Source organism: Drosophila novamexicana, unplaced genomic scaffold (assembly GCF_003285875.2).
Source record: "Drosophila novamexicana strain 15010-1031.04,08,12 unplaced genomic scaffold, DnovRS2.1 tig00000008-arrow-pilon, whole genome shotgun sequence".
Lineage (NCBI taxonomy): Eukaryota > Metazoa > Arthropoda > Insecta > Diptera > Drosophilidae > Drosophila > Drosophila novamexicana.
The window spans coordinates 4448399-4469224 of record NW_020824765.1 but is presented as its reverse complement, the minus strand read 5'-3'; the positions used below and the strand labels follow the sequence as shown (position 1 = coordinate 4469224).

At 44.2% G+C, this 20826-nt stretch overlaps 10 protein-coding genes and 1 pseudogene across 11 annotated transcripts; 4 read left to right on the top strand and 7 right to left on the bottom strand.

Moving 5' to 3' along the window:
- The first annotated feature begins 3212 nt into the window (after positions 1–3212).
- LOC115763280 lies at positions 3213–4061 on the top strand. Its single transcript, XM_030705763.1, has 5 exons — positions 3213–3251; positions 3305–3373; positions 3435–3554; positions 3623–3779; positions 3847–4061. Exons 1-5 carry the CDS (start codon positions 3213–3215, stop codon positions 4059–4061), a joined length of 600 nt encoding a protein of 199 aa, XP_030561623.1.
- A 249-nt stretch (positions 4062–4310) lies between these two features.
- Positions 4311–4800, top strand: LOC115763258. The gene is made up of 3 exons (XM_030705740.1): positions 4311–4409; positions 4472–4628; positions 4685–4800. The coding sequence occupies exons 1-3, from the start codon at positions 4311–4313 to the stop codon at positions 4798–4800; spliced, it is 372 nt and encodes a 123-aa protein (XP_030561600.1).
- A 180-nt stretch (positions 4801–4980) lies between these two features.
- LOC115763249 lies at positions 4981–5675 on the bottom strand. The gene is made up of 3 exons (XM_030705729.1): positions 5580–5675; positions 5417–5515; positions 4981–5352 (listed from the first exon to the last, which is right to left on the bottom strand). The coding sequence occupies exons 1-3, from the start codon at positions 5673–5675 to the stop codon at positions 4981–4983; spliced, it is 567 nt and encodes a 188-aa protein (XP_030561589.1).
- Positions 5676–6840: 1165 nt separating this feature from the next.
- Positions 6841–7512, top strand: LOC115763176. The gene is made up of 3 exons (XM_030705635.1): positions 6841–6930; positions 6993–7076; positions 7147–7512. The coding sequence occupies exons 1-3, from the start codon at positions 6841–6843 to the stop codon at positions 7510–7512; spliced, it is 540 nt and encodes a 179-aa protein (XP_030561495.1).
- A 9-nt stretch (positions 7513–7521) lies between these two features.
- LOC115763158 lies at positions 7522–8722 on the bottom strand. Its single transcript, XM_030705613.1, has 4 exons — positions 8391–8722; positions 8219–8335; positions 7870–8162; positions 7522–7807 (listed from the first exon to the last, which is right to left on the bottom strand). The coding sequence occupies exons 1-4, from the start codon at positions 8481–8483 to the stop codon at positions 7522–7524; spliced, it is 789 nt and encodes a 262-aa protein (XP_030561473.1). The 5' UTR covers positions 8484–8722.
- LOC115763140 lies at positions 8716–9795 on the bottom strand. Its single transcript, XM_030705591.1, has 5 exons — positions 9691–9795; positions 9516–9629; positions 9122–9345; positions 8955–9065; positions 8716–8897 (listed from the first exon to the last, which is right to left on the bottom strand). The coding sequence occupies exons 1-5, from the start codon at positions 9793–9795 to the stop codon at positions 8726–8728; spliced, it is 726 nt and encodes a 241-aa protein (XP_030561451.1). The 3' UTR covers positions 8716–8725.
- Positions 9796–10016: 221 nt separating this feature from the next.
- On the bottom strand, positions 10017–20725 carry LOC115760592. Its single transcript, XM_030702026.1, has 6 exons — positions 20245–20725; positions 10883–10914; positions 10708–10824; positions 10424–10647; positions 10255–10365; positions 10017–10194 (listed from the first exon to the last, which is right to left on the bottom strand). The coding sequence occupies exons 1-6, from the start codon at positions 20288–20290 to the stop codon at positions 10017–10019; spliced, it is 708 nt and encodes a 235-aa protein (XP_030557886.1). The 5' UTR covers positions 20291–20725.
- Positions 11401–13944, bottom strand: LOC115760567 (general transcription factor IIH subunit 1). Of its 2 annotated transcripts, XM_030701981.1 has the most exons (6): positions 13787–13944; positions 13379–13625; positions 12975–13313; positions 11963–12913; positions 11725–11900; positions 11539–11664 (listed from the first exon to the last, which is right to left on the bottom strand). In XM_030701981.1, exons 2-6 carry the CDS (start codon positions 13530–13532, stop codon positions 11539–11541), a joined length of 1746 nt encoding a protein of 581 aa, XP_030557841.1. In that variant the 5' UTR covers positions 13533–13625; positions 13787–13944. The 2 variants fall into 2 exon arrangements, with proteins under 2 accessions (XP_030557849.1, XP_030557841.1); XM_030701989.1 differs by lacking the exon at positions 13787–13944 and having other exon boundaries at positions 11401–11664; positions 13379–13532.
- Positions 14106–14812, bottom strand: LOC115760606 (annotated as a pseudogene).
- Positions 16153–18675, top strand: LOC115760585 (activity-regulated cytoskeleton associated protein 1-like). The gene has a single exon (XM_030702015.1). The coding sequence runs from the start codon at positions 16273–16275 to the stop codon at positions 17038–17040; it is 768 nt and encodes a 255-aa protein (XP_030557875.1). The 5' UTR covers positions 16153–16272; the 3' UTR covers positions 17041–18675.
- LOC115760599 (activity-regulated cytoskeleton associated protein 2) lies at positions 18762–19932 on the bottom strand. Its single transcript, XM_030702040.1, has one exon. It carries the CDS (start codon positions 19796–19798, stop codon positions 19211–19213), a length of 588 nt encoding a protein of 195 aa, XP_030557900.1. The 5' UTR covers positions 19799–19932; the 3' UTR covers positions 18762–19210.
- Positions 20726–20826: the final 101 nt, after the last annotated feature.

Genomic DNA, 20826 nt, shown 5'->3' with positions numbered 1-20826 from the left:
CTCTAAACCAATTTGTTGACTGCCGCTGCTCGAACCGCACTCGCTCACAAGCCGCTGATAACTGGAGGCTATGCTGTCGCATCTTAACAAGCCCCGGAAAACGACCAAGTTCTTACCACCTTCCACTCGGGGGAAATGGCGCGAAATATTTAGGTTCCACAAAAAGCTCTGCGAAAGCTGCGTGCCACATAAGCGACAGGCGGTTGCTGCTTCGGCCACACACCCGACTTGCCGCAACAGGTGTGTGTGTGTGTGTGTGTGAGTGTGTGTGTGTTGAGATTTTCCGAAATATTTTCCAAGGAAATGCAATTTCTTTTGGTCGCTTACCACTCGCTATGGCGCCTGAAAATCTGCTCATTTGATTATGTAAATATTTGTCATGCCCAATGTTTGAGCAGCATTTTGCTGCCCTTTCGGCAACTGTGTGTGCTTAGGGTCGGAAAATGCAGGCAAAAGGATATCATTTTGGATCGCCTTTGAAGTTGCGCCTGGCCAAAGCTCAGTTTCAGCTCGCAGCTAATTAAATTAAACTCAAGCACGACGCGTGTCGACATTTATTAAAAATCACAATATGCGACAGGTGCTTCAACTGAAATTGCCGTAGGGCACACGCAAATTGAAAAAACAAAAAATAAATCAGTGAAAACAAAGATACCCACACACCCAAGCCCACAACCGTATTTAAATAAAAAGCCGACATGGAGCCGGCTGATAATAACACAATGAGAAACATTTTGGCCCCAAACAGCTGAGGGCTGAATGCGTCTGACACATTCGGCAAGCGTCCTTAACAGCCTTAACGACAACAACAGCAACAACAACAATAGCAATACGCACAAAATTCTACAAAAATAAATGCTAATGTCAACTGCCATTCGAGAGCATTTAAATTCCATTTGAAAAATTCATTGCCAAGAGCACAGACATGTTCGCCGTAAATGTCCTGCAGCCGCTGCGTGCCTTGTTTGCGCATATCCTTATGCATATTAAAGCGCTCATCCACATTGGCACGGCAAGGACATGCCATAGCCCCAGCCAATTGAATTTAACGCCAGACATTTAGGTTCTAAGCAACCTATAAAAGTGATTTTCAAGTATGTCTAAAGTGCTTTGGCATCGAGTCCTAGATTGATTGCTAAGACACACTGTGCAAAAGTTTTTCAATTTTCCCTCAACCAGACGGGAAAAACTATCAGTGCAAACTGTTTTCGCATTGTGGCAAAGAGTTGACTGCGATTTATTTGCCAGTCAGTGGGGCATGAATTGACTATTGTTGCACTTCAGCTTGCCTGCTGATGGACATTTAAATACCCTATCGCAGTCACTTGCTGGGATTTGGGATTACTTAACTCTCATACAATTAACTGTGACACCACAATATCAAATGTTAAACATAAGATAAATGATGATGAATGAGTGAATCTGATGAATAAAAGTCATAATTGCTTAACATAATATATTTTTAGAATTTTGGGTACATCTTCGGATCTATCTACTTATCTATCAATCTTTCTAAAATTGATTTGATTTTTCTTTTGCTTTAAGGGGAAAATAAGGTATGTGAGAGCTTTATAAGTTGTGAACCGACACCTGGATTCACAGATGTGGAAAACCAGTTTCCCAAATTGAATCTGAAAGGGAAGCATTGGTTTGCAGCCAGGCCTTTTTACACGTGATTACAATTAGATATCGACTTCAATAATTGATTGAGCCTTGATAATGTATGCATATCAATAATTAGGTTTTACCAAAGTGTGTACAAAACTTATACGAAGAAGGGGTTCAAATGATGTCGCTGCAGTAAGAAATTTCACATATTGTGAACCTTAAATTTTTAACTTAACGTATATAACTTTATCTTATATGCTACTTGCCTGATGCAAACAATACTAAAAATGTTTAATGTCTTTAATCTCACGCACGTAGCTCAGTTTACAACCCAAAAAAAAACCCCATCAACGTGCGGCGGTTAAGAGCTTAAGGCAACCGCCGAGCATATGAGACTGAAACCTAACGTCAATGAGGATGAAAACAGAGATGATAATGAAGTTGAACAATGCGCTGGCTCAAGTGAGCTCACAGCCGAGTGGGTGGTCTGGGTGCTTGGCAATAGCATCAACAACAATAGCTGGCGACTTGTCGGCATTGAGCCAACAACAATCTGATTACGCACATTACTCATGCATTTATGAACTAACTCCTTTGAAGGCCTCATAACCGCCAACTGTTTAACTGAGCTGAGACGTGCTGATACCAGCAATTGAGCCCTTATGAATCATATGCAATATTAACTAGTTGCATTGGAATTGTTTTGACACATACCCATAGTTTTCATATTAGCTTAGACTTCAGGTGCGTGAGATAAGGTGAAGGCTTTGAGCAATATTACAATTGATATGCATCTGTCGGGACAATGAGGTCAGATGCATACGTGCGAATCAGGACTTTGGATTGAAATGCAAAAAATCAAACTCTACAGTTTTAGCAAATTAGACATTAGCTTGAAAGTATACTAACATTATTACTTCTATTATTATTGTTATTATTATTATTATTAGTATTATTATTATTAAAATTATTGCTATAGTCCAGGATTTGTCCTCCTCCATCCAAACTAGCAACCCATATGTTTTTAAATACCTGTCACTAACTAATAAAGCCTTTGCTTAAGACAATATCTTATAATATCCAAAAACTAGACTGTGACTCAAGCTTAGAAAGTCCATTTAATGAGAAGGGCTATAAAATAGCTATTATAATTGAAGAGTAGACGAACGAAACATTATGTTACTTCTTATAAACTGTAAACTGTAGACTGTAGACTTTTATCGTGTTCAGCCAAACGACTACGCATATGATTTAATCAGAATCAGGGTATTTAGTGGATATTAAAACCCATTTAGCTGCAGGTATTTCCCCCCAAAAAAATGACTGTTTACCCTGGTCACGCACTGTCAGTTGCCTGGTGAAAGTAATCACGTATCAGTCGACGCACTCTGCCCATCAGTTGGCCAAAATTATATTTTTTTTGTGTTTCGGATGTGTCACCTTCAATTGACGCATTGGACCAAAAGCAGCGGTTTGTTTTCATTAGGATGACGATAACATTAGCTCATTAGAGTATGCTTTCCGGTTGACTATATAAAGCAGCGATGCGCTGGCGCACAAATTTTATTCATTTGCCGCACTTCAATAAAACAAAGTTCCGGAAAATGCGTCCAACAATTTTCCAGTGCGCTGCATTGGTAATGGTGAGTAAATGGGCTTTTATGCGCGGGCTCTTTAATTATATATTTATGTGCAGCTGTCGCTGTTGCTGCGCCACGCGCATGCCGCCTACAATTGTTCATCGCCGCCGAATTTTAACAATTTCGTAAGTAAATTCAATCGTGCGTCCATTATGAATGAATATTGAATGAAATATTTTTTGGCAGGACGTGAACTCGTGCTGCCGCACGCCGGAAATCAATCTGGGCAACGTGCCACAAAAATGCCAGCAGCACGTAAATCAACTTAAGTCCGCCAATCAGAAGTATCCGGCCTTTGCGCATCTGGTAAGCAAATAAAAAGTAATCAGGGAATGTAATTTAAAGTATATTTTAAACACCCGGACACTTGCCAGTGCTATCCGGAGTGCATATACAGAGAGACGGGCGCCCTGGTCAATGGCAGACTGCATATGGACAAGGTGCGACAATATCTGCAGGAGCATGTGCATCGACGCGATCGCGAGGTGGTGCCACACATTGTGCGCTCCTTTGAGACATGCCGGAAAAACAGTGCGTATGCGTAATATACAAATTTTGAATCAGAGTTTAACTGTCTTGGATTCGAATATTTCCCCAGTTCATGGCCACATGAAGGCCGCAAAGCTCGAGTCGTATAAGGTGCTGCCCCAGGGCTGTTCGCCCTATGCCGCCATGCTGTACAGCTGCGTCAATGCGGAGACCTTTATCAACTGTCCGGCCAAGATGTGGAAGTCGGACGAGCACTGCCTCGTGGCCAAACAGTTTGCCGAGCAATGCAATCCTCTGCCGCACGTACCGCTGCCCATGAGCTGATCTCGATAAGCCTATTCATTCACATTTTTAGCTTTATGTTTTGTGTTCGAGTGTTCAAAATAAAACTGAAAAAAGAAATTTGAAATCATTTCATAATTACGCTGATTAGTCTGAATCGGTTCCCATTAAATGAGCCGTGACATGTGTCTGGCTGCCGAGCTTGGCTAATGTTTTTCACCCTGGCTCATTCAAGGTTCAGTTGTCAAACAGCTCAGTTGAAAACCCGATCTTTGATCTTGGATTTGCATTATGAATCATTCGACTGTGTTTCTGATCAGCTGCCTGCTGCTCGGCAGCAACGCTCGGGCTGCTTTTAAGGACTTTGTCGTTGAGCCAGACGCAGAGCAGGTGAGCATAATCCATTCATCTTCCTGTTTAATTAATGCCTATTCCAGCAGTTACAGTTGGAGCCCAATAACGGCATAGCTCTGGGCTGTCCCGCAGAAGACGAACAGCCCCTGATCTCATTCCATGATGTGGAACAAGATGGCATTGTCGACACACAGCTGCTGCTCGCAGCGCTCATGCAACATGCCCAACGTCTGGGCATGAATCTGGAGCAATTGGGTAGGTACAAAACTGAACTTATCTGACTTCTCTAATTGATTGATAATCCCAAGCAGCTCAAATTCAGGCAATTGGGGAGGAGGATGTATTGGAATCTGATGCTGGTTGCAGTGCAGCGGAGTCGCTTAGCTATCGCGAGCAGCCCAGCTGGTATGATGTGTTCTTCAACTAAACTATTATAAATTGCTGTCATCTGAAGATCATAAATAAAAACATATGCTAAGCATGTCTGGATTCTATTACTCTAGCTATAGGAAGAGCATATGCTGGTGCTAAGATTTTAGGATCCGCAGGAAGTTAGATTAGCTAAAGGTCATTCATTTATTTTCCTGTATGTCCTTTAATGGGAAAACTAATTGGATTTCGCACTGCAAAATCTTCCACTAATATCACACTGGCAGGTGTTTTTATATTCCAGCGCCTCCTCGCATATCCGGCTGCGTGTCCAGCTGGCCGACGGGCAGTGGACAAATACGTATTCCGCTGCGCAAATGCCCAGGTACAGGGGCAGCAGGGTACAGTTGTCGGTGCCATAAAATCGCCGTTTCTTGTACTTGAGCATTTCACTTTCGTTGGCAGCGCAATTCTCGAGAGCTGTCGCATATATGTCCACAAACTCCTTGTTGGTGCCCAGTAGCCGTTCGGTCAGCCTGTGTGCATTGTCCACATTCAGTTGCATGCCGGTCAGCGTCTGGCTGACATTGAAGATGCAGTCGTAGAGGCACTTTCATATGAAAATGTGTTAGTTAGTTGTATTAAGTAGACATGAGACATGCTCTGCTACTTACTGGCGACATGCTTTTGCGGTTATCGGCCATAAACCGGCCACAACTCTGCCGGAATGCCTCAAAGTTCAAGCTGGGCTTGGCGCAGCAGTTGTTAATCGTCTGTTTGGGAAATTCGGCTGTAAGTGCTCGTTAAGGATTCAATATCCTTTTTCGATTTACTCACATTATGCTGCAAACGCTGACTGCAGTCGATGTCCGCACTGCCGGACAATATGTTGGCCAACAGCCAAATTATTACACTCGCACACTTGGTCAGCATTTTTGTCGTTTTGAGCCATGACTGTCAAATTCTGTTGCTATATATACGACTGTTCAGACCGTCTGCAATTTAATGAAGCGCACACAAATTATGCACTTAATTGGCAAATAAATTGTTTAATTAAACACCATTGTTTAAAAGTTCGCACAAATATCCCTACATAATTTCGCATATGCTTACTTTCCGAGTCGATGCGACTTCTTAGTCAGGACTTGGGACAGATGCCACTTATAAAAGTCTATTCCTATATTCTTTGTTAACTTAACACACGCTTTAACATGCTGTTAAACTTAAATGAACTTTGACTTGCAAGGTACGTCTCTTACTTTGAAAACATTAGAAAGGAGCTGAACTAGAGATTCGAGATTTCTCATCTTCATTATAAATTTAAAAATCGCCTTAACATAATGTTAAGCTCGATACTCCTAAGCTCTAGCTTGCTGTAACTTGAAGTGTGAAAACGTACAACGACAATGGAAATCTACACTCATATATGCCTATTAGGCCCAAATTCTCATCTTCATTGTAAAATTGACAGACACTTTAACATGCTGTAGTACCTGGCTAAGTTTCATCTTTACCTAAACTTGCATAAACTTGCACCTTAGCTTGGATAAAAAAAATAAATAAATAAAATTAGAGTAAAATTAAATTTAACACAGATGCAATGAATATTATGAACTCTACACTTCTGCTAAGTATTTACAATGAGAAGCTGCTGCCTTTGTTATATTATATATATATGATTTACAATATCTTGTTAAAATAAAGATAAATAAGAAAAACCTATTTAAAAGCAGGTACCTCCGCTAAAAAGGTGACCCAATGTTAGTTACATAGCACGGTCGACTAATGGAAAACATAATTTTCCCTAAAAAAGCTTCGTCATGATTGTACAATAAGCTAGTATTAAGCAATTAGGCAAACGCTTGTTTAATTGAAAGTCATAATAAAGGTAATACTATTATTTATAGCTGTAGACACTTTTATGACTCTAAAATACCAATCGTTATGTATCTTTGTATCTTTGACCAGAACAAGCCGCCACGCTTGTCGAGGGCTTATCGGGCTGCACATGCAGCTGCAGCACGCAATTGCTATGTATTTTACTAGCCACAGCCAGATCAGGGAATATTTTATTCAGTTAATTGAGAGACTTTTTAGCATGCGGCTGAGTTGGCTGTTTTTCCTAATCGCCGTACTTCCCGCTTTGCTGAGCGCTGCCAAGTGCAGAGCAGCACCCAAATCCCTGCAGGTAGAGGAGGAAGGCTTTACAAAAAATCACCTGTTATCGACTAAACGAATTTGATTCCACAGAACGTTCAAATGTGTTGTCCTTTGCCCTTGCCCAACTGGGCCGCCTACAACAGTGACTGCGGCCAGTCGGGCGCGCAGCCCAGCGTAAGTGTTTAGCGTATATTAATCCTGACTATATCAACTGACTATCTTCGACTTCACCACCCGCACCCAGTGCCGGCTGGCCTGCATATTCAATGCCACGATGGCGTTGCAGGGCCGCCAGCTGAATCTAGCCCAGGTGCGTCCCATGCTGGAGCGCGCCTTCACCAATCCGGACAAAGTCGATGCCTATGCCAGCAATTTCGCGACTTGCGCGTCGCTGGTGCCCGGCAAGTACACGGAGCTGGCTGAGATCAGCCGCCAGAGCGCTGCCTGCGATCGCCATGCGCTCTTCTACAGCCTCTGCGCCTACTCGCGGCTGATGCGACGCTGTCCGGCCAGCGCCTGGCAGCGTGCCAACAAGCAATGCCAGGAGGCGAGCGCTTATATCAAAAGCTGTGCCTGGCCAGCGCTCAAGATGTTCATGAAAATCACATAGAATAAAGATCTATAGCGAGCTGGATTTATTGCCTACTATATAGTCGATCAGTGGCCGGGCTATCAAGTCCAGCACGCTGCGTCCACATTTGGCCGAATACCCTTGACAATTGTCCCGCTGTCCATTGCGCTCCGCGTTGTAGTAGCGCTGGGGCAGCGCCTCGTACTGGGAGCTGCTGGGACTGAACATCACATGCATCAGGCTGCCCAGTACGCCATTGAGCTCGCCCAGCTGTGCACTGTTCGCCTCGCAGATGAGCCGCAGCAGGCAGCCGTCGCCGCTGCCCAGGCCATGTCTGTTGGGAGCAAGAGGCAACTGGTCAATAGATGACTTAAGCAGCTTTTAAGCTATACGAACTCTTCAAATCTCTCTCCAAGTATCTTATAGAACTTGGTGCGTGAGAGCAGCTGATGCTCCTGGCGATGTCGGGCCACAGCCTCATTCCGCTCCTGCCGCGGATAGCCCTCGAAGAAATCTTTGTAGTCATCAGATGATGGCGTTGGGGTGGGCTTGGTTTTTTTCTTGGTTTTGTGTTTACGCTTGGGCGGCTTCAACTTTGAAGGTTTGTGGTCCTCATAGTCGTCATAGTAGTCCCCAAAATCAGCTACTGGATCACCACTTGGATCCGTGTCCGTATCATTACCACGACGCTGCAAACAGTGGCCAAAATGTGATGTGAATCGAAACAAATTTTCAAGAAACTTACAAAAACTGGTGGCTCTTCATGCCAAGTTTTGGGCAGCGTGTACGTGGCCTCAAAATAGTATGACATGAACACATGCCTTGAGGGCAGATCCAGTGGTATGGCAATAGCTGTAAAAAGCTAAAAAAGAAGAAATTTTAAATGATAACAGATTTACAGGTGGGAAAATACTTACCCCAACTGTTCCACCTGTGTTCCATACGAGCGCCGCCTGTACTGTACGTCCAAAACAGATTGTTAGCAGGATCTCAAGCAGGCCCACATTCATGTTGATGATTGCCTCAAAGCGCTGCAAGCTCCAACGCTTCTTTCGAACAACTGAAAATCAAAATTTTTTCGGCAAACGCCAAGCGACAACTGGGGCCGACTCGGAACTGATGTGGCAATTAGGAGCAGCTAGAAAAGTTCTTGGCCAGTGAAAGTTGCTAATTAAAAAGACAGCCGCACTTAAAACTGGGGCACACAAAAAAAAACAAATCTATATTTCTGCGAATACACTAATGATTCTTGCTACATTTCATTGCGCTCTATGCGCTCAAGGATCTGCTCAAAGGGCTCCGATATCAATTCCAACAAACTCTCGCCACAGTTTTGCTCATAAAAGCTGCAATGATCGTTCCAGCCATCGTGCTCCGCCTGATAGAAACGCAGCGGCAGCTGCTCCGGCTCGGAAGTGCTGGGACTGTCAAGTAAACAAATTTAATAGAAATGTATTTGAATAGGGTTCTATGTGACTCACCTGAAGAGCACGTGTATTAGACTGCCCAGCACACCGTTCACCTTGCCCAGCTCGGCGGCGCTGGTCTCGCAAATCAGCCGCAGCAAACAGGACTCGCCCGAGAAGCCACTCCTGGAAAGTAAACGCTTATATATATACTATTCCCGTAATCTTCGAGTCATAAGCACCTCTGAAATTTGTCCATTAGTATGTGATAAATATTGCTACGGGTGAGCAGAGCGCGTCTCTCGCGCTTGGGTTCAGAAGTGGGCATGGAAGTTGTCTGCTCCTGCTCCTGATCTGCACTGCCCTCTATGTCCTGCTCCTCCTCCTGCTCTCTCCTGCTCTCCTCTGCTGCATGGCTAGTCTTGCGTGATAGCTCCACCTCCTCGGATTCGATGGGACCGTTTTGCTGTATAGGCAAACATTTCAAATGTGAAATTTATTGTTATTTCTGGAGAATCGATATGTCTATGGAAAGAATATCAGGCGCAAAGATGCTAATTGACCTTTTAAATGTTGTGCTAATTGCCAGTGAATGCGGCATTTTATAGACGTCAGATCAGCATGAGCTAGACTTACAAATAAGGTCGGCTTACTCCAGTTATATGGCGAGTTGTAATTTGCCTCAAAGTTGTAAGACACAAAAACGTTACGATGCGGCAGCTCCAACGGCACAGCCAATGCGGCAAACACCTGCGAGAAAAGCACATTCAACTAACCACCGACCAAAACGCCAGGCTAAAAACAAACTCACGCCATGCGTGCTCGAGGGCACGAAGGCCAGGTAGGCATCGGCCGAACGCAAGCACAGCGCGTACATGGCCAGCACAAGGTGGGTTAAAGTTTGATCAGAGCCCATTTCGGATGCAAACACACATTCAATTGATCAGGCAGAGCTTCAGCCAACAACTGAGCTGCTGCTCCAGCCGCAGCAAGCACCGAAAGTGCGTTTACATTAAAGACACAACTGTTAATGGGCAGGGCAAACACGGCTAGAGAACAGAACCAAGAGGCAACCCAAGTCAGAGAGCGAGTGAGTGAGATGCAATGTTTCGAGTACTCTGTATCATGTACTCCAGTTTATTTTCTTCTTCTTCTTTGCACGATGTCTTGGAGTATTCGCTCCACGGGCGTTGAAATCAGATCCATAACATTGTAGGGGCAGTCGCTCTCGTAAAGCGAACATTGCTGCTGCAGTCCATCCGCCTCGGCCTGATAGTAATCAGGAGATAGCTGCTCATCTCTGGAGCTGCTAGGACTGCAAAGTATCGATATGGATAATAGTCGTGCCTACTGATGGAATACATTCCTGACTTACGTGAAAATAACGTGCACAATGCTGCCCAGGAATCCGTTTATTTCGCCCAGCGTTGAGGCGTTCGTCTCGCAAATCATGCGCAGCAGACAGGCCTCAGCGGGATAGCCAGATCTGGAGAGGATTAACTGTTAAATTGGTTACTGAACACATTTTCAACTGCAGCTCAGACCTGTCTAGTTTATCGCGCAGTATAGTGTAGAAGGTCTTCCGTGTCATCAGCGACAACTCGCGTTTTTCACGAACCGGAGCCGTAGTTGTGTCCCTCGTCTTTTCCGGTTCCGGGATCTCCGGCTCGGTTGTATTGGTGCCCACGGTGCAATTGTGACACTGTCTGCTTTGCGCTGCATCATGGGTGGGATACGTAAGATAGCCATCTGCGAAATCTTGACCCATCTATTGAAGAATGTGAACGCTTAAACAAAAGACTTAGGACACAAACTTCAATTAATTTACCAAAATAGGTGGGAATTTGTAAACGTGCTCCGGATGATAGTAATTGAACTCGTAATTGTAGGACAAAAACACATTGCGATGCGGTAGACTAATTGGCACGGATATGGCCACGAAGAGCTGCAATAAATTATAGTTAGCAACAAAATGCGAGGCGTGCTAAAAGCTGACAAGTTACACCATATTCCGAATTTGTGGGATAAATCAGAGCTGCGTGGCCGGATGAAATGCAGCAGATGGCAATCAGGCACAGCACTAGACTTAACTCAAAGATTGCCTGCATGGCGATTATCTCTAATGGAAATATAAAATACACTTTATAGCTAAGGAAACTTTCTGGAACTACGTCCAGCGCGACTCGTGTTGAACTGACGCCCATTGTGCGTACTGTCAAGCAAGAAACTTGTCGTTCAAAACAATCAAGAACTTGTTAATTAGAACAAATGAAACGAATTTGTTTGATTGTTGTGCGTAACATTCTATGTGGGTCATGGGGAATTGGTTAAATTCAGTTTGAACTCTACGTGCGAAACACGTTGATTCGGCGTCAAGGGGCGCGGCTACAATAAATGAATAAATTATCATAAAACTGACGATGCATAATATCCTGATGAACAGCCACAAAAACAATCCGCTGTGATGTTGTATAAATTTATAAGCACCACATCATGGGCACGTAGAAACATTGGTTATATCTTAATTATACACGTAATTCATATTTTTATTTCAATGCATTGAGTACTGCTAGTCGATAATAATGTTGTTTAGGATGGTTGGCTGCTGCGGCTGCTGCGGCTGCTGTTGCTGTTGCTGGTGCTGCTGATGCTGCATTTGTTATCTATTGTTGCGCAGCTTGCGCTCCTTCCATGTGGCATACTTGGAGTTGGCGGTGCGCAGCAGCATGTTCATATGTTGCGTGAGTGATGATCGCAGCGGCGAGAGCTCATGCATTGCACGATTCTATGGAGATTGTGAAAGAGTTAATATGTATAAATTTAGCATACTCTAGCATTTACTCACCTCGAAAGGCACTAGCTTGGCCATTTTAAAACGCTGCAGTGTCTCGTGCATACGCTGTAGCTTTGTTTCCAGCTCCTCCGTGGTGGGTGGAAAGCAGTTCCAAAAATGTTTCAGCAGCTCCAAGAGCGACAGATACAAGTGCCGCAAGTCGCGTTGAAAGTCGCGTGGTACCAGCTCTGCGGGTAAATCAAAAGATTTATGTCAGCTAAAATGATTCTTAATAATAAAGTGTACTTACGCCCTGCTGACTGCTCCTGAAAGCCACGCATGAGCGAGCCACCCGGACTGAGCTCGCCTAGAGCATTGACCGCTGCCTTGGAGCAGATGACATTGCGCTGCGCACTGCGATCCAGCCAGGATTCCGAGTTGCGAACCAGCTTGTACTGTACATCGTCCAGACTGAGGGCATCGGTATGATTTTCGTACATGTGATTCTGCAACGGTCCGTTGAGGTAGCGTTCCACTTTGGACAGCTCAAATTGTTTGGCTTTGTTGGTCGATTGATGCGAATCCTCATCCGATTCGATTAGTGGGTTGCCCAAATCTTCGTAGTGTATCTTTTCAATGAGACGTTGCCTCTTCGCTTGTGGTGCATCAATATTACTGGGAGCACTATCGACCGTATGCTTTGCTCCCTTGCCATTTAATCCGTTTGTGTATGTGGATTGTCCTAGTGGGCCATTAGCTACGTTATTGCCATTGGTTACGGTGGCAGAAGAGGCATTAACATTAGCGCACGTCTTCAGTACCATGATTGAATGCTGATTGAAGCGCTTGATCATGTTCTGATGCACAATATTCCCACTGTTTACTACATTGCGATCGCCGGCAACGCTACCGAAGCCCTCCTCCAGCGGCACATCCTCAAACTTTTTCAAATCCAACAGCGGATCACCTGCAGCCTGCTGCACGGACGCTTTAAGCGCCTGATCATCGATTTTGCCGCACTCCGTAAAGATGTCTTTGGTGCCAGCGGTGAGACGGTCTCGATGAAAATAGTGCGATTGAAAGAACTTCGTCCAGAACTCTGATTCAGGCATTTTGGCGGGAACGTTCTCCATATGTTTGCGCTTAACGGCGGGATATGTTTTAAAAATGCAGTGTATGACATCAGAGGTAAGATTGTATTTAAGGCCATTGCAACCGTCCGTCTGCGGCTTAATATCGGCCAAAAAAGCGCCAGAGACACCTGAGGGAGCAGAGACACATAAAACACAATACATTTTAATCCTTGTTATAGGTGCACATACCGATTTCCTGACTCTTGCCCATCTTTTTTAGAGCATGATCTTTGGCGTGCGTGGCCCAGAACTCATCGCTGGTAAGTACTTTGGTTATAACCAGATCCTTGTATAGCTGCAGCAAATTGGGATTCTCCACTAGAATACGGTTCTTGTCCTCCAGATCTTTGTCTACCTTCCGCTTGAAATTGGGCAGCAGCTGCTGTAGCAGCTCCTTGACCTTGTCACGATCGGCAAGCATGGCCGGCTGGCCCTGACGGTTAACAAAATGGAACGTCGAAGTGTTGCCGTCATGCAGCACCACCTGTAGCTGCACCTTTGGCTTGCCATCGGGCGAGATCTTCTGAGCTGCATTTTATAAGCACCGCCTATGTTAGTTTCTCACAACGCAATTTATGCACACAGTCACTTACTTTTTATATCCGCATAGCGATGGGACACGGTCACAGTGTCCCGGTGCTCCGCCATCCATGCTAAGCGCTCGTTCATCACATAGAGCGTGCCGTCACCCTTCTTGTAACGCACCTCGCCCATTTGCAGGAGCACATCTTCACTGCTGGTGGTCATCGTTGTCGTCTGTTTCTACGTCTGCAGCCGGCGGCAACGCTTTAATAAAATCCAATTGCAGTTCACATCAATTTCTCAGATGCCAGCCCAAGCCTGCAATATGCAAAGAACACGCATTTTCATCGTATCACATCATAAAATACATTTATGCAGATGGCAGCGTCACCCAAGCACTCTTGGAATCATGCTGTGCAACGTGGAACAGCCAAATAGCACAATACTTCGCTATTTTCACGAGATTACTAAAAACGCACCTCGTAGCAAAGTGCAATTGCCCAACAGTGCTTGTGGTTCGTGACGGAGCGCAAATCCCAAGTTCACTGAACTAGTTTCTTTTTGGATAATTGGACACTGTGGCAACTCTAATTTACAAATCTTTAGTTGCCGGCGCGAAAATTGTGCCCGCCCGAATGTCTCAAGTAATACAAAAACAGAGTATTTAATATTTTAAACTGTCAACTTAAGTATTACAAAGTAACGAAACTGGACATGACAAGTACAATGGTTACTTTTCATATAAATATGGTATTTATATTTACATTATTCTAAAATAAAAAATGCGTTCATATTACCGCCACATACACATTTACATATATGCCTGCGTATATGCATAACTGTTAATGTCCGTTCATCCAAATAGTGTGCACAATATGTGTATGTATATAGAACGTACCGTTTGCTTGCTCAAAAGTTGGCGTCCTCGCCAACTGTCAAGTCAATCTCGTCTTTATTATCATTTTTAGCTGATCGTCCTCTTTTTGCTTTATTTCCGTTTTTCTTATCCGATTCCCAAGTGAGGCGCTCCTCGTAAAATTTAATTACAACTTTTGGACATTTTACGTTGGCAAGCTTGGCAGGCACCAGTTCGTAGCGATCTGAATTTTCCCACGACATGAGAAACATGAGCTTTCCTGAAGAATCGGTGGCTCCTAGTATTTTCGAAGCAACCAATCCACGTTCGAAACCAAATTTCTCTTCACTTTCGTCTTTTATTAAAGTTATTCGCTTGTTTTGCCCGTCACGTGCTTTGCCATTCTCTGGAGAAGGTCTCTTTTTTGCCTGTGCTTTGTTCCTCGCCGATTTCTCAAATGAGGCTATAAAGTCGGGGCAAGAGAGATTTTCGACTGGCTCCCAAGTGTTTTCACTGCGTGGATATCCATGCCATTTTAATAAGTATTCGGTCACTCCATTTACTATGCGTTTGCCTTCGATGCCTTCAACCACATAATCGGTCATATTACAGTTTTTTGTTGAATTTAGTAATAACTAATTCTTGAGATATTATAATCATTGGCTTCCCGGCGAATTCTGCTTGGGAACTTTGTGTACGAACTAGTTCATAATACGCACATAACCTACCAGCTGGTGTCGCAGTACGTTACAGCGATATGGCAACGTCACGAAAAAAGCGCACCATTTTTGAATTATTAGCTGAATATATAAAAGTGGAATATAATTTTTAGTGTTTTTTATAATTCTCTGTGGTGGGGCAAAGTTTTTGACCCGGTACTTGTAAAACTATTGAAATTTGTGAATTATTGAGCGTTTCCATTTTATGAAATAAATAAGCCTTCAGAAAGCAGCTTCAACTGACCAAGATTTTTGCTATCGAAGCATTTTCTGATCCCTCTGCCAATTACCACATGCCACATGTGTATGAAAATATATATAGTGCTTAAATTTTTGTTTATTTGCTCTACATTTATATGTGTTCATGAATAGGAGACGTACTTGAGATTGAATGCATGTGTATGTTATGTACATGCAGATGTTGTACAGACTAGAGATGGGCGCGGGCCTTCTTTACGAGGACCGCTCCAACACGACAATCGCTTTTATTGAGTTTGGTTAATAGATATTTTACAATGAGGCGTTCCTATCAATATTTTGTATCACAAGGTGGAGATATTCTCCCATGTTTACCGCCCGCATCCACCATCTTGACCAAACAAGGCATGTATTAGTTTAACTATGCTCCTTACATATGTACATACATATGTATGTATAAGGAAATTATTATTAAGATCGCACTACTTTATCTCATCCATTCGTACATAAATGCAGACACAAACACACATATGGATATGAACTTTGTTATTCAAACTTATTTACGATATGCGGGGCATTTTCATGTTTGCATGAAATTATAATAAAAGTGCAATAGTAATAAGGCCCGACTAGGCACATATGTATATACATATATATGTATTACCTTGCATTTTATAATATTTATAATTTCCGAACATATGTATGTACATGTGTACGTAATACAATGAACTTCATAACTACTATTATAAGTATTGTCGCTTATCAATATTTTTACCAATCACTTAGCGAAATACATGTATGTATGTATGTTAACGCATGGGACCCAACCAGCACACATGTATGTATGTATGTATGTATATTTATGGATTTTTAGTTACTGTTGAGCCGAAAAAGTGACTCACTAGAATTTAGTGACTAGAAATCGCAACATATATTGAACACAATGTTATCTCAAAATTCGTGCTCTTTCTTTTCGCTTCTTTTCTCTCTCTTTTTGCAGAGCTTTTTCGAAATTTAATTTCACAACGCTCGGCTATAAAAGATGACAGACCAACAAACGGAAATTCAGTCAAGAACGACCAACACAAGTGGAAGCAGTACCATTCGCCATCTTACATTGGCTTTGTTCGCTGCATTCCGTAACTCAACAACATTTTCAAACGCAACAAAGTGTGTGCCTTAACTGTTTGCAATGGCGACTACTATTCAGATGACAAATGAACAGCTTCATGCGCTAATCGAGGCAGTTCGCTCATCCGCGGTCAGCGCAGCCGGCACTGCGGCTGCCGCTGCCGGCAGCGATGCCTCCAACTCAAAGTCAAAGGGCAGCTTCAGCGCGTGCACGCACCGATTTTTCGGTTCTCGCAGTCACGACGACGTCGAGGAGTTCATCACAAACATTGTCACTTACAAGGAGCTGGAAGAGATCAGCGATGAGAACGCCCTTAAGGGCGTATCCCTGCTCTTCTACGGCTTGGCATCCACCTGGTGGCAGGGTGTACGCAAGGAGGCGAAATGCTGGAACGACGTCATCGACCTCATCCGCGAACACTTCTCGCCCGCCAAGCCCGCCTACCAAGTGTACATGGAGGTCTTCGAGAAAAAGCAGGAGGACGGCGTTGCCATTGACACATTTGTGGTCGAGAAGCGCGCTCTGCTCGCCCAGCTGCCCGAGGGCCGTCACAACGAGGAGACAGAGCTGGATTTCCTGTACGGCCTGCTAAACATCAAATTCCGCAAGCACATTTCCCGCCAAAGCATCGTTACATTCCGCGATCTACTCGAACAGGGCCGCATCATCGAGCACAACAATCAGGAGGATGAGGCGACCGCAAAGGGTCCGCTACGCGGTGCTCGTCGTGGAGAACGTTGCACCTACTGCAACTTCCGCGGCCACACTTTCGATGTCTGTCGCAAGCGTCGTCAGGCGCGGGACGAGGCAACGGCGGCGGAGGAGTAAAAGGCGATATACACACACACATCTACGGGACGTGACATCATCGGCAACAACAACAACAACTATTAACATCGTGCGCTGGGCGCATATTCATAGCTGACGTCATGTTCTCACTAATACACCAACACTCACTTTGTCGCGCCGGCCACACATGGACATGAGCGAGAGGCGAAGGTGACAACAACGAAGAGAAGCAGCAGCAGCAGCATCAGCAAGCTTTAGCAGCTTTTTGGTTAAGTTCATTTCAAACTCTCATTCAGCGCCAAGTGGCGTGCCGGCAAGCAAAGCAGAGATCAAAAACACAACAACGACATTTCGATGTCGAATCTTCTTCACGCCGCCCCTGCGGCTATTTTTGGCTCTGAACGCCACTCTTTCATTACTCTATTGTGATATTTTCACAAAATTTGGAATATTAACGGCAAATTTTGTTTGCCAACACCGAGCGGCAGTTAATGGAGAGGAGGTTGGCGCACGCATTTCGCCCCCAGGTTAAGTCATTGCTTTGATGCAGCACAGCAGAGCAGCGGCGTTTGGTTGTGCAGAGCTTTTGATAAGCTTTGTGCGGCGAGCGTCGCTGCCTCTGCTGCGTGTGCGTCGGTGCAGCGCCTATAACTGTGATGGGTGTTGCGTGCGCCCTGTTCCTCCCCCTTGCCTTTTCGCTCAAACACCGCTGCCTTGGCCTAGTGCCGGCGCAGCGCTGCTGCAATGCGCACGAGGCGATCAGGCGTAGGGCGTAAAGCTCTGCTGGTTTCGGCCAGCAGCGCTGCGCGTCCGCTTGTCGCCAAGTTCGAATTGCAGCAGCTGCGGCGCTGGTCCTGGATCAATGCGGCAAAACAAAACACGCTCATGGGAAGCAGCGCAGTCGCTTTTGTGCGGCGCATGTGCTCGACGCAATTCCTCGCTGTGGCCAGTTGGCAGCACTTTGCGGCTCACTTCGGTGCGCTGCAGCGCTGCTGCCGACTGCGGATATGCCCGGCCAGGTGTTGTGCTTGCAGTGCTTGCGTCTGGCACGACAGCAGCTGCTGCGGCTTGGTCATGGGCAAAACCGAAGCTCCTTTTAAGGGGATTCGAAACCTACGTTGACATTTTTAATGTCCTTCAATCGAACACATTGCACTACGATGGCTAAGCTGTCGCCATTCGTGCAATTGGCACGCTAAATTGCCTCCAGTCGGTGGCAGCTCCTTGGAGCTTCTCTGTACTTGGCAAGCATTAGGCACGTCAGCGCTCACACACGTTCACACGTACACACACCGGGGCTTCGGATTCGTCGCTGCTCTGTTGCTCCAGCTTGCGGCGACTGTCTCGAAACCCCAAACCATGCAAGTCTAGCCTCTTGTGCAGAATCCTTAGGCGCGTAGTGCCATCCATACCTAACATCGGTGTCCATACCATGGTGACCGTCGTCGTCCAGCGTGCGCCAGCACCTTGGAGCATTGGCCAGACAAAGCGCTGCGACAACGACGGCCCGCGTTCCCCGATGAAGTGCGATGCCATCTCCTTGGCATTCGCATCCTCATCCAGCTGGGGGCCTATCGATGACCACAAGAGGCTACGATAAGCTAAATAAATCAACAATTGTAAAGACTGAAACCAGAAAACGCAGAAACTAAAATACAAAAACCCAAAAACCAATTTTCTATGTCGTTTTATATGTGGCTACGGGGAGGGAGAGAGGGCGGGATTTGGTTATTCAAATATTACTATAATTTATTTCAGGAACATCAGCTGCGGCAGGCGAGATAGCACAATCAAATACTGCTAAAAGATTTCTCAGTTTATATTATTATGGGGAAACCCGAATTAAAAAAGGCAAATCAAATAAACTTTCTGACAGAAAAAACAAATCTATTAAAGATTAAAGTAATTTATGCTCAGAACGAGAATTAACTCGTTCGCTTCAAATCTAGATATATAACTCTTATAGTGGAATAGTTTTTGTATAGAAACATTGGATCACAATTCTGACAGGGTATCTAATCTTCGAGAGGAAAATGCTTTGTTGTTTTATTCCAGAAATCAAAAACATTTTGTTTTCTTAATTCTCAATTTTGAATTCTTTGAGCTCAGTTCTGTTTGTTCCTGCATAAACCTTCTAAGGCATATATCTAAGATTTTACTGTATTTATATTTTTAAAATTAAAAGAATATTCCTAAATAAAGCTACATTTCAGTGCCTCATGCGCTCCACGTTGCGGCCACGCTCGAGCAGCTCTCGGAAGTTTTTGATCTCATGTCGTGGTATGTGTTCTCTGTACTTTTGCAGCATTAGGCCGTAGACGAAGTCCAGCTCGGTCTCCTCGTCGTGCCGCCCGTCCGGCAGCTTGGCCAGCAGAGCGCGTTGCTTGCAAATAAAGGCATCGATCACTTCTCCCGTCGTCTGCTTCGTTTCGAAGATCTCCATGTAGATTTGATAGGCGGGCTTGGTGGGCGAGAAGTGATCACGCAGCAGCTGCAGTGCATCTTGCCAGGTCTTGACATTGCGCCGCACGCCCTTCCACCAGACAACGGCAATACCGTGGAACAGCAGCGTGATGCCTTTCAGCGCGTCCTTGTCGCTGATGCCCTCCACCTCCTTGTACGTTTCCACTGCCGTTATGAACACCTCGACGGCGTCGTGGTCCCGCTGCCCGCTAAATTGGGCCATACAATTGCTAAAGCTGCCCTTTGAGTGCTGCTCTTTTTCATCATTCTGGGGTGCCAAAGATTTGATGGTTTCGATGAGTATGCGAAACTGTTCGTCCGACAACTGCGTCATTTCGCCAGAGCAAGGCTTTGATTCCGACGAGAATAAATAAACAAAACGCAGCTGCTTCGCTGCTGCCAACAAATAAACTAGACAGAATTATGGCCGCCGTCTTGAGCTTTTTTCGTTGTGAAATAAAAACAGTTGGCTCTCTGAGTACACAGAGTGGCAAAAGCTTTCGAGTTCGAAAAACCGGCAATTTTTGCTTTCGATATTGTGATTAATACTTTTAAATGCATGCATATGTATTTACGTGTATGAGCATATCAATGTGTGTGTATATGGATGTATGTATGTATGTAAGTTGCCATGGGTGTTTTGTGTTATACATTTTCTCAGAAAAGTGTCATTAGTTAAATGACATACATATATTGATAAACAAATACATACATATGTTTACGTAAGTACATAAATAAGCAGTTAAGTGTGAACTTTATTTCTTATCATGTTTCCTGCACTTATAATCAGGAAAACAATTTTAACGAATATTGAGCAAAGAAACATTTTGTATGTGTAAAAGGATATGAGGTCAGCGGAGGATCAAAACTTGTACAATTTTAGTTGCGAGCCGCAGGAAAATAGATCGAACTATAAAATTGATTGATTGAAAATATATATACATATATAATTTGATATATTTTGACGTATTCGGGAAATTGTTGATTGACAATCGAATCGATTGTCCTGCTCAGTGCGCTAGGATCGCAAGGAGAATCATAAGCTTTAAGGTAATATTAAGTATTACGAGCTGTTACAAAAGCAGAATTATTCCCAGAACAAAAATACAACTAAATAATTATTGGAGTGCAGTTATTGCCAGTGCTCTTAAGTTGCCAACAGAATTGATAAGCCCAGAATGTTGCCAGCTTAAATACATACATATGCATGTGTATGTATGAATGTGTCTACGCTCACCTATAGCTAATTGTTTATACATATTAAATTGTAGCTCTCTTCGTATAATAAAATTAAACCTATTGCTCTTTCATAAGGCAAAACTTTTAAAGAGCGCAACTGTCATTTCGAAGTCTAATTTCACA